Here is a 12,962-nt window from a genome sequence, read left to right as displayed (position 1 = left end):
CTAACTGTCTCTTTGACATGCGGCAACGGCCCCAAAGCCCTTTAAATCTCTATGGGCTTCGGGGCCATTAGCACAGCACAGCCACTAGCGCGGCTTTGTAAAAGAGGCTGTAAGACTTTTCACATATTCATTGCATGTCCTATTGTTCTTCCACTAAAAATTTCATCAACTTCTGAGATGGTCAGGTGGGGAGGCCTAGACCATTTGATATGGAATGACCTTTCACCAAGGCACTGGAATCCAAAATAATGAAATACTAGTCTAAAATTATCTGAACAAAGGTGTCAATAAAATCAAGCACAAGTTTATATGAATCTCAGACAATTTGGCCACGCTTGTATATACTGTATATAAAAAAGTTCAAAATACTTTTACTCCAAAGACAAAAACAACTGTTCATAACAGGGGGAGGGGGGAAGAGGAGGGGCGGGGGCTAGGCAAGCAGCCACACGGGGACATAGCCTTGCAAGAGCAACTCCAGTGGCAATGTCATACTAAACTCATTACACTGGCACTGGCCTGTGGGAATGAATATCTTTTAAAAATATTTAAACAATCACATTGCATCATAAGTCCAGTGATCCACAACAAAGTTCCAGGATATTAAAATTGCAGTAATTCACTAATACAAGAAAAGCTAAGAAAAAAAAAAAAGGTCTTACCTACAACAATTCCATAGGAGAAGAACAGAAAATACAGACTAGGTGCAAAACTGCTTAGCATGAGACCTCCTGCCACCATTACACCACTGAAGATTGTTACAGGCCTTGCACCAAAGGAAGAAACCCAGGCGCTGCAAAGGGGACCTGAAGGAAATGAATAAGGCTTTAATCAGCATGATCATAAAGTCAACAAAACAATAAACTCAAAACAGTCACAATGCTTTACAGGAGGGGTGTCCAACCTGTGGCCCGAGGGCCCCATGTGGCCCCATGAAGTATTTTGTGCGGCCCCGGTGAAGGCGATGCAGTGTTTCCCTCTGCTGCCCCCCGGTGTTTACCGTCTTGCTGCAGCGTTTGCGCATTTGTGCGGGCCCAGGTACATTTTTTTTGGCCAATGTGGCCCAGGGAAGCCAAAAGGTTGGACACCCCTGCTTTAAAGCAATCATTTGTCACCACATTCAGAATAATTTCACTGTATCCAAGGGAGTGCAGTACAATAAAACTTTTTGAAAATAAGGCTGTAAGTGAGGGTTCCTTCTTTCATTTTTCCTACCATGAAGGCATAATTAAGTAGTAACAGATGTACAAGATAAAACTGGTTAAAATAAGTATGCCCAAGTTAAACTAAATTTTGCAAAATTTATCATTTAAATGATTTAAATGAAAAGTAGGTATTCAAAGAGGAAATCTTTAAAATCTCCACAAAGCTTTGCATGCCATAGGGTACTTGATATGCCCAGGCCTGCAAGCAAATTTTCATAGGGAAATTGTGCAGCTGTGTTGAAAATTTGAGAGCTGCTGACTCATCAGGTACACATGTAGTTAACACCTTGAAAATAACCTCAAGAAAGCCAGCATAGGGTGAAGTTGGAAATTATAATCATATAAATTAGCCCAAAATGTTATGCATGCTAAGCTGATATATTTCTAGGGATAGTTTTGAAAATGAAGGGATCTTTTCCAGATAAGCCCCGCCAAAAAGTTAACCCCCGCCACAGTTTTAGCTAACACCATGCTAAGTTAATACTTGGGGAAAGTGATATACAAGGGAGGGCTCTGCCCCCCCCTTGAACCCCCCGAGTCATTATTCAAATCATGTGAATAATTTCCTCGGAGGACTTCAATAGTTTAATAATTTATAAGGTGGCGTGGCTTAAGTTTTCGCCCGTGCACTTTTTGCATTAGTGGTGGCGGGGCTTAAGTTTTCGCCCGTGCACTTTTTGCATTAGTGGCGGGGCTTATCTGGAAAAGACCCAAATGAAGTATGCATATAACTTCATGTACCAAGATATTTTGTATTTTTTTTCTGCTTTATTTTCAAAGATTTCTGGAATACAGTTTTACAACAACAAAAAAATGAACATTTTGGAAGGCAGTAGAGACTTTGTTTTCACATATATTGTCATTTTCATAGGTTTATACTGAACCACAAACACTCTTATTTTCACATAATAGACTGATGGCACCACCTGCTGCTCATGATGAAAATCTACATAAAGATGAAATTTAATTATACCTGATAATTTGGGCTGTACCATCCTTAACAAAAAGATGTGAGGAAGTACTAAATAGCATTCCCTCGCTGATACTGTAATTCTGCCACAGTACAGCAGGGGGCACTAATTCACAAAGGCCAAGAGTAGGTGGGGCTACCCTGAATTAAGGGGGCAGGACTCAGGCAGGGGAGAGTTCATATGCCCTAGAGTGGAGTGAGGTCCCAACACAAGAGGTCTCCAGGAGGAAAGGTTCCTAAAGTGTGGGTTGAGGAGGAGCCCAGGGAAGCAGAGAAGCCTTCAAGTGGATGTGAGACATCTGTTATCTTTTTGAAGACTTTGACATTGTGTGTGCAAGGCTGAAGGCAAGCCTGTGTGTAGAGCTGGGTTAGTTTGAGGAACTTCACAAGCCTGTGTTTGAGGTGTGGCAGGGCCAGCCCTAGAAAGACTATCCACAGATACCGTATATACTCAAATACAAACCGGGATTTTTGGGCCCAAAAATGGGGGTCCCGGTTTATATTCGGGGCAGCACCCCTTCCCAGAATTATTGCAGGCCGCTGCCAGTCTCTGCACCCTGTCCCCCCCCCTCCCTGCCCTGTCCTCATACCTCCTTTGCTGATCCCTAGTGGTCCAGAAGTGGGCAGGAGCAAACTTTCTGCGCTTCTAACCCGCTTCTAACCCAATAGGTGGTGGCTGCCGCGAGATCCGGTTTCTTCTGCTGCTGAGCGGCAATGAGCAGGAGCACACTTTGGTGCTCCTGCTCGGCGCTGAGCAGCTTCTTGACTGGCTCCCGCAAATTCTCAATTATTACATGTACAACTCAGTTTTATTTCACTCACACTATTTCATAATAGACTCTTTTGATATGGCATATCAGTTTTTAGATCGTTTCCCAATATGACAACTGTTAAGTAAGTTTCATTAGGTGGGTAGGTTACTTATTAAGGTTTATACAATGTATCATCGTGTCAGCTATATCAATGAGATGGATACAATGTATCACTAATCTGAATGACAATGTCATCATATTCATCAATTCTGTATTTCAAATATTTTGCATTACAATGTCTCTAATTATCTGCAATTTTGTGTTTCATTTCATTATAGCCCCCTTATTAACACAGATACCACTCGATGGATAACAATCCTCTCAGTGAGATAGATACAAAGTAACATAAACTGGGGACCCCTCTCTCTCTCGATGCGGAAGATGCCTGCGCTGCTGGCTAGGTAGAGGATGGCTTCTTAGCAGATTTACCCGAAGCAGAAAGGATATCCAATGCTGAGGGAGGCATCGATGCCAGTACCGTTGGTGTCAATGGCATTGATCTGTTGCTGGAGGCCATGGCCAGTCCAAACAGCTTCTCTTCCTGGCTGCATCAAGCCTTAAGAGAGCGTTCTTGTAAAATAGAACAGTGGATGCAAGCGTCTATTCAGTGTTCTGGCCCCAGACACTGAATGCACCAGTTGTGCAAGTCAGTGATGGCAATGGGCCGCTGGGAACGAGTGCACTTTTTGAACCCACTAAAAGGCTGTACACCCCCCTAAGGCTGCCGTCGGAGAGGAATTTGGGCCAGCCAATCGCTGCCTGGCTGGGCAGAACTTCCTCTCCGACAGCAGAATTGATGTAGGGAAGAGGAATGCTGGTCGGCCCGACGCAGGGAAGCAGAGAGAGCTTGGGGCAGCCGCCGCAGCAGCTTTGGGGCCTGTTCCCTGACGGTGGCAGCAGTGGCTTGGTGGAGGGCAGGGAGAAAGAAAGAAAGGGGGCAGGCAGGGAGACAGAAGGGAAACAGAAAAAAAGAAAGGGGGCATGAAAAGAGAAAAAAAAAGAAACGGAGGCAGGGAGAAAGAAAGGGCAGGCAGAGAGGAAGAAAAGGTTGGGGGAGAGAATGAGGTCTGGAGGAGAGGAAGTATATAGGCTGAAAGAAGGGAAGAAAGATTGGATGCACAGCCAGAAGAAGAAAGTGCAACCAGAGACTCATAAAATCACCAGACAAGGTAGGAAAATGATTTTATTTTCAATTTAGTGATCAAAATGTGTCTGAATTTATACCTGCTGTCTATATGTTGCACTATGGCCCCCTTTTACTAAACCGCAATAGCGATTTTTAGCGCAGGGAGCCTATGAGCGTCGAGAGCAGCCCTGGGCATTCAGCGCAGCTCCCTGCGCTAAAAACTGCTATTGTGGTTTAGTAAAAAGGGAGGGGGTATATTTGTCTATTTTTGTATGGTTGTTACTGAGGTGACAGTGCATAGAGTCATCTGCCTTGACCTCTTTGAAAAAACCCCAGAATACGAATGATAATTAACATTTTCTCAGCGTACAGTGTGCTTTGTGTTTTTTTTTAAATTTTATTGTTGGTAGATCATTTTGACTTGGTCATTTTAAAAGTAGCTCACAAGCCCAAAAAGTGTGGGCACCCCTGAGCTAGAGCGTTGAAGCTGCGTGTGGCTGCCGTAAAGGTCATCTCTGACACAACCGGAAGTTGCATCAAAGACGACCTTTACGGCAGCCATATGCAACTACAACGCTCCGGCTGCTGTAAGAAGGCAGTTTAGACATCGCAGATCTTGTTGCCAAAATCGGAAAGGTGAGGAAGGGAGAAAGATGGGCCTGTGGTGGATGGAGAGATTGCGAGAATGGGGCAGATGATGGAAGTGGGTAGAAAGGGGAGAGAGAAGAGGTCAGGTAATGGAAGTGGGGAGAAGGGAGAGCAAATGCTGAATGGAAGTGGAGAAAGAGAACACATACTGGATGGAAGGAGGGTTAAAGAAAAAGGACATATGCTGGATGGGGGAAGAAGATAGAGTTAGTGAGATAGTGGAGGGGTGAAGGAAAGGGGTGGCATGCTGTGGGTAGACATAGTGAAAAGAGGGAAACTGAGGACTGCATAATAAGAAAGAATTTAATTTAAACGGAGGCAGAAAATAAAGAAGGAAGACCAGAGAAGGAAAGGGAAGAGAAAGAGGAGAGAGAGATGCCAGAGAACGGGGAAGGAGACAGATATCAGATCTGAGCGGAGGAAATGAGAAGAGAGAGATGCTAAAAACTACAGGGGGGAAGGAAAGAGAGATAAAAAGAGAAAGATGCCAGACCATGAGGGAACAGAGGGAAGATGATGGATGCCAGACCAAAGGGGGGATTTAGAGGAGAGATGGAAGGGGGAGGCATACTGTTTCTGGAAGGGGCATAGAAGGAGAGAAGATGCCATATAGGGGGGGGGGGCAGAGAGATGGCAGACAGTGGATGGAAGGAAGACAGTAACAAGAAGATGAGGAAAGCAGAAACCAGAGAAGACAAAGGTAAAACAAAAATTTTCTATTTATTTATTGCTTTAGGATACATATGTCACTATTTCTGTGGTGTTGCATTTTATGCAGAGTCCAGCTTCTTGCTGGTTCAATTTAACCTTTGTCTATGTATTTCTATTTTATCCCCTCTTTTACAAAACTGTGGAGCATTTTTTAGCGCCAGCCATGGTGGTAGCAGCTCTGATGCTCAGAATTCTATGAGCATCAGAGCTGTTACCACCGTGGATAAAATACACACTACAGTTTTGTAAAAGGGGGAGGGGTTAGTTTGTGATGACATATTCCATACTAGGCAAAGGTGTTTTCTGTGTTCTGTGTGTTCGAAAGACATGGTTTTCTGTTAGGATTGACGGTGTAGGATTAATCTGTACTGGTCTGGCTTGTTTAGTTTTACAATGGGTGTATTGATGTACTGCTCACTGCAATATGTAAGATGCTGCCTTTTCCTAGGTACTTATGTGTGACGTGTGACTTGTTACTAAAAATCATGTTTTTCGTACAGATGGGGGGTGGTGCCAAAAAATGATGGGCCCCAGGTGTCACATATGCTAGGTACGCCACTGTATGAATCAACCCGCTTGAAGCGTCTCTGGAAGTCCTTGCTTGTTCCAGGCTTCCGCATTGAGATAAGTTCCTTTTCAAATTATGTTTTGTTAAGGCTGTGCAGTTTTATGTTTTTCAAACTGTGTTTGCACATCACTGTGGAATTTACACTTTTTTCTATTAATTTTGAAGTGTGTTTGCACCATTCACTTTAATCACACACATGAAAACTCCATGATGGTGTGGTATACCGAGTTGTGTCTCGTACATGGGTTGAAGTATTAAATGTCTTTCATGTTTGTCTGACTTTTCAATCCACACTGAAGTCTTCTCACTACATTTTTTGTATTTATTATATTCTGTTTACTCACAGTGTATGCGCTTCACAGTTTGTCAAATAGTAACACTTTAGAACTCATGGGGCTCATAATCGATAGAGAAAAATGTCCAAAAACTGGCCTGTCAGCCCTTGGACGAACATTTCCAAAATACAACCAAGTGCTGATAATAAAAACGGGTTTTGGACGTATTTATAAATGACCTAGGCCTTCATAGTGCCGCTGAATGATCACAGCTAAACGAGGCATTTCGGGAGGAGTGTCAAGGGCGGGAGTTGGGCAGGACATGGGCCGGCTTAGACTTAGTCGTACAGCATGTATAATATAGCCCACGATCGACGGAACTTGGACGTTGTGACATGTAAAACATGGTCTAGGTCACAAAAACCCACCTAAAGTCACCAGATAAGCACTGCAAACACATAAAACAGACCCCCCACACACTACCCCAGTCATCACCGACCCCCCCCCCATAAAAATATTAATCACACCTTTAAAATTCAGCCTCAAGACCATCATCATCTGGCCGCCTGGCATAGGAAAGCCTAGTTGTCCAGCACAGAGGCAGCTTAGGTCGTCTTGGGGTGGGTTAGGGATCCATAGAGAGGAGGACCCATGCCCATAAGCCCCTGTAATCACTGCATTGATACTCAAACATGTACACTCCCCTATACACCCCCCAAACCCTTTTGTACTGGCATATAAGGGCTATTAGGGTGGTAGATAAGTAGAGCTAGGGGATTCTGGAGGTTGTCTGGGGGGCTCACCATGACCTATAAGGGAGCTGTAGTGAGAAGAAGACATGGCACCCTTTTTGTGAAGTTCACAGCAGTGCCCTGTAAGGTATCCCACTATTTAAGTGCCATGTCTGGGTGTTCAGTCCATCACTTTGCAGACCCCTCCCACGTCCAACAGGGCTTGTTCTAGGCGTTTTTGACTTGGACAAAAAGTTGGACGAAAATGTGGTATAAAGATGGACGCAGTAGCGACTTGGACGATCAGATCGGCAGGACGTATAGTTAGACAATTTTCGAAAGAAAAAATATATTGGAAGTATTTTTCGAAAATGTGTCCTACGCTGTTTTTTTTACTTTGGACGACTTGTGACTTAGACGAAAACAGACTTAGACGTCCCTTTCGATTATGCCCCTCCACATGTTTATAGTCTATTGAGTTGTTCTATATTTTGGGGTTTTTAAAAAAAAAATTATTCTGTAAGTATGCAGATATCTTGAATAGCATACACTTTGTAGGTGGATGTTCACATGGGTGGAGTTTGGGCAGAGCACTGGTAGCACACACAATTAACTTATAGAATACTATAATAAAATTAAATGCATATCTCCCCAATCTAGATGCATTAATACTAGAGCTGCCTGATTCAGGGAAAAATTTTCATTTTGATTTGATTTAGTCTTTTGAATCAATTTTTCGATTCAATTTGCTTTCAATGAAACAGCTTTTTAAGTTTAAAGTTGAATCCATTTTCATTGTAAAATTAAACAAGCCAGATTAATACAGATCGATCCTATATAGTCATGCTAACAGAAAACCATGTCCTTTTCTTTACACACAGAGCACAGATATACCCTCACCCAGTATGGAATAAGTAATCACAGACTTTCTAAAACCCGCCAATTTGTCTGGGTTTTGGAAAGCCCCAATGAGCTCCGCTCACATCTGGAGGGCCTCAGAGTATGCGTGGATGATGTCACACACATCTGCACATGCTCCAAGCCCTCCAGAAATAGCTGGAGCTCATCGAGGAAGAAGAGGTGGCTTTGTGGGGGTGGGGCTGGGCAGGGCCGGAGGCAGAACAGAGCAGGGCCATGTGTCCGGGGTTTTGAGGCCCAAAATCTAGTAACCCTAGTGGTGACTCCAGAATGAGGCTTGGAATGCACTGAGACAGGCAATTGGAGCTTCAGAATGAGGCTTAAGAATGTCCAGAAAGGTAGCTGGAATACCATATTGAGGGTTGGAATACTTATTGGTTACACAGGGAATTCCATCCATAAAACTACAGGAGGTTGTTGGGGTTGGGAGGAACTAGAAAACTGTGAACCCTTTATTTGTGTTGTGTGTGTTTGAAAAGAAAGTGACGAAGAAGAGAGCGTGGTGGTGGTGGTGGGGGGAGGGGGGTTTGTACCTGGAGTAAGTGACTCATTTTCCTCAAAGGATATTATTTTGAATGTCTTATTTTTTATGTGTGTTTTTTAATATCCAATAATCATACTCTGATTATCATGTAAATAAAATCTAGAAGTATAAATGTAAAATTTGTATTCATACTAATACCGAACATTAATTTTCAAAATTCATTATATGTATTATATATGGAAGCAAGATGGGAGGCATAAGATTCAAGGTCTGCATTAAGCACCTAAGACTCTTGCACTGGTCCTGACTCTAAGGTATGATTAAAGAATTTGGATATTTATGTGTTCTTTCCATTCTGATACAGTTCTGGTACCAAAGGCATTGGTTGAACACATTCAGAACAAAAGCCAAAGTCCTATCATGTACTCAGTTATTGTTCACTCCACATCCTTAATATATTAAAGGACTTCAACTTCACTTAAAGAATTAACTGCAGAAAATGTCCCCTGCAAATGAGATTATTGCTTAATCGTCAGTAAGTCATGTTGGCTGCATGAAGTAATTTAATCATTATCTAGAAAGCAAGCATTCAAACAATTCCAGGCTGACACTGGTAGGAATCTGCACACTTAGCACTTTGCCATGGCTCATTCTTGTACAAACCAGATTATAGCTTTTTTTTCCCCTCCTAGAAGACAAAAAGCAAATGCAATAATAGCAGAAAATTCAAAATCTAACTTGAGAAATACAAACCAAGAGCCAAGTGCAGAGTGTGTGTGGGGGTTTTTTTTTTTTTCACAACTTCTATAACCAAACTTGCATAACAGTAGAACAGATATATTCAAATGTTTCTGACTGTGATATGAAACTATTATTGAACAAGTCAGGCTACCCTAGACAGTTCTATAAGAGGAGCATGAAGCAGATGGTTACTACTGTGCACTAATTCTGTTAGCTTGCATTATTAGTATCTAGGTATTACTACATAAAATGGGACTTAGAGTGAAAACAGGCATTAATGGAGTTAGTGCATGTTAATAACTCTAGTTGGGAGAGATTAGTTTGTTTTGTTGTTTTTTCCCCTCTCTCTTTTTTGAAGGATTAAGTATTGATAATATACACTAAAGGTCTGATTGTGTATAGGACACCCGGTCTCAGCAGCCGCCTAAGCGGCTTTTGAGAATCGCACACGGGTGTCCTATATACTCATAGAATTGCATCTGTCCTAATGGACAGATGCCTATCCCCCACCTAACCACCCCAATGCAAGTCCGAATGATAAAATCAAAAATTCATCAATTTCCTTGAATGGACAGGACTTTCCTACTGACGATTCCATAAAAATTCTAGGAGTGACTCTGGACCGTTACCTTACTCTAGATGTACACACGGGTTATTGGTTAGAAAAGGCTTCTTAACATTATGGAAACTAAGAACCATCAGAAAATTCTTTGATGCAGCATCATTCCGTTTACTGGTACAATCTTCCATTTTAAGCATGCTTGACTATTGTAACATCATTTATTTGGGGTTATTCAAAATTCGGCAGTTCGATTGATTTTTGGTATAAAAAAATGGGAACTTATAATTCCTTATTATCAAAAACTTCATTGGCTGCCCCTGGAAGCAAGAGTTTTGTTCAAATTTGCTTGCCTTTGTTTCAAATCTATTCTTGGTTCAGCCCCTATGTACTTGGTTTCTCATTTTAATTTGGATTGTTCTATCAGGCCTACACGTAGAGTTCATATGTTTATCCATCCAACTATAAAGGCCTGCCGTTATAAAAAATACCTGGACAGAATTCTTGCTTTTCAAGCAGGCCAATTGAACGATTGGCTGGGTAACATCATTACGCACTCCTCATCCTATCTGTTTTAGAAAACTAATAAAAACGAACTTGTTTAACCGATTTGTAACCTAAGAACACTTAAAGCCTTATCTCTTTATTCTGCTTACATGTATTCAACAATTTTACATTGTGACTACTTTTCTGATTGTCCAGTTCTTCTTATTGTAAACCGCCTCGAACTATTATGGCTTTGGCGGTATATAAGAATAAAATTATTATTATTATTAACCGGTGTCTATGTCACAGGTGCCATTTAGAGAATCACGTTGCAGCTGAGCTGATCGTGGCAAGGGAATCTCCCTGCTGTAATCACCTGAGCGGCAGCAGCAGGGAACCCCCGAACCCTACTGCAAGTGGGATGGCAGGAGGGATGCCCACTCTCTCCCACCACCACCCCGAACCCCCCACACACACACAAACTGTCCACAGCAGGAGGGATGCCCACTCCCTCCTGCTGGCACCCCCCAACACACACACACATGACCCCCTGAGCCCCCTACCCTTCCCTGATGCCCCCGGGGGGGTCCTAAGGCCCTGATTGGCCTAGGCGCCTAAGGCCCTCCCAAAGGGTCAACCAGAGTCTTAAGCCTCCTTCCCAGTGCATTCTGGAATGCACTGGGAGTGATCTAAGACTCCAATTGGACAGATACTTAAAGGCACTCCTCTTCTTCATTATTTTCTTTTCAAACACACACAACACAGATAAAGGGTCGCTGGTAGGTGGCTTAGGAGTCTCTCAGTTCCTCCTGGGCAGGAGCAAGTTACACAAACTTGAAAAAATAAACAAGAGAAGAAGATGGTGATTTATATAAAAACTAGTCATTAAGCCTGTTACATTAACGGGTGCTAGAATATATGTCTGTCTGTCTTTCTGTCTCTCTCCCTCCCACTGTCTCTCTCTCTCCCTGGCCCCCTTTCTCTGTCTTTCTGTCCCTCTCACTGCCCCTGTGTCTTTCCTCCTTTCTTTCCTGCTGCTGTCTGTCTGTCATTCTTTCCCTGCATTTCCCTGTGCAGCTTCAACAGCATTTCCCTCCCCCTCCACTTCCCTGTGCAGCAGCAGCAGGTATTTCCCTTCCCCTCCAGATCCCTGTGCAGCAGTAATAGCATTTTCCACCACCCCCCTTACCACGATGTGGCCTGCTCCTTTTGGCCCCTCCCCCTTCCCTCCCGCGGTCTAGCCAGCTCCAAGGGCCCCCCCCTTCCCTTATCGCGTTTCCCACAGGCAGGCCCAGCTTCTCCCTGCAAGTTACCTCATGGCTGGAGTCTCTTTTTGTCGGCGCTTCCCTGCCCGGCCCGTGGTCTGGCCTGCTCCGGGTTAGTGTTGCAGTGGCTCCTCTCAATCCCCGCCAGCGTCGGAAGCCTTCTCCGACTCTGGTACGGCTCATGAGAGGAGCTGACACTGCGATCTGGAGAGCAGGGAGTCCAACGCTGGCGGCCAGTCCTTTGCAGGTAGGTGCTGGGAAGCAGTAAGGCTGGGGACTCGCGCATGCGCACTTCTGCAGCCACAGACCTACATCTCACAGATCAGAGATCATGGAAGCATGTAGATTTGAGTGCGCATGCGGGGCTACGGTTTTATTATATAAAAATACACAATTAGGACAGAGTTGCAAGGGCATAGAAATTTTACACATACCCACTTGTATCCACAGGAGTCAATGCTATTATTTACTTGTTCACAGTTCTCTAGTTCCTCCCAACCCCAACAGTCTCCTGTGGAGTGGCCTTAGGGATCTGACCAATCGAAGACATGGAGGAGCATAATCAAAATAAACATCTAAGTCCAATTTGGACATATGGTGTTGAACGCTCAAAGTCAGCAGTGATAAAATATCCATTCTCGAAAAATACGTCTAGAATTTTTTTTTTTCCCCCCCCCAAAATCGTCTATCTGGATGTCCAAGCCATTAATCGTCCAGACCACCAGTACATCTATCTTTATACCACATTTTAACCAAAAATACATCTAAGTCCCAAACGCCCAGAACAAAACTATTTGGAAGTGGGAGGGGCCAGCATTGTGATGGACTGGCCACCCAGACATAGCAACAGAGCAGTGGGATATGTTACAGGGCACTGTTGTGAACTTCACAAAAAGGTTGCCACAAACATCTCACCAGAACTCCATTATAGGCAATGGTGAGCCCCCCAAAGCACCCCTGAAACCAACTGTACCCACCTGTCTACAACCCCAATACCCTTATGGCTGCAGATGGCACCTTTATGGCAGTAGAGTAGGGTTTTGTTTTGTTTTTTTGGTGGGCTCACATTTTCCACCATGAATGTAATGGTTAGAGTGGCTTATGGGCCTGGGTCCTCCTCTCTATGGTTCACTAGCCCACCCCCAGGCTACTTAAGATACCTGTATGCAGTTCTAGTAGGCTTTTCTATAGCAGGTACTGATGTTCCAGAGACACGTATGTACATTTTTATTCTGATATTTGTGGCAGTGTGGAGGGTCAGTGATCACTGAAAGAGTGTGTCTCTGCAGTGGTTATCTTGTCACTTTGGGGAAGAGATGGCTCAGGAGTGATATGATAGAAGTCTATAAAATACTGAGTGGAGTGGACAGGGTAGATGTGAATAGCTTGTTTACTCTTTCCAAACATACTAGGACTAGGGAGCATGCAATGAAGCTACTAAGTAGTAGACTTAAAAAAAAAAT

The 12,962-nt window shown here is 43.5% G+C and overlaps 1 protein-coding gene across 2 annotated transcripts in view; it reads right to left on the bottom strand.

Annotated features, from left to right (window-relative positions):
• SLC16A9 (solute carrier family 16 member 9) overlaps window positions 1-12,962 on the bottom strand; it is an 86,836-nt gene that overhangs the window by 40,779 nt on the left and 33,095 nt on the right. For both annotated transcript variants that reach the window (XM_033943286.1, XM_033943287.1), the window contains exon 3: window positions 663-806. In XM_033943286.1, the coding sequence (XP_033799177.1) occupies window positions 663-806 (144 nt within the window). The remainder of the gene's footprint in view (window positions 1-662; window positions 807-12,962) is intronic.

Source organism: Geotrypetes seraphini, chromosome 4, assembly GCF_902459505.1.
Source record: "Geotrypetes seraphini chromosome 4, aGeoSer1.1, whole genome shotgun sequence".
NCBI classification, from domain to species: domain Eukaryota; kingdom Metazoa; phylum Chordata; class Amphibia; order Gymnophiona; family Dermophiidae; genus Geotrypetes; species Geotrypetes seraphini.
The sequence above is the reverse complement of the archived record's forward strand: the minus strand, read 5'-3'. Positions and strand labels throughout refer to the sequence as shown.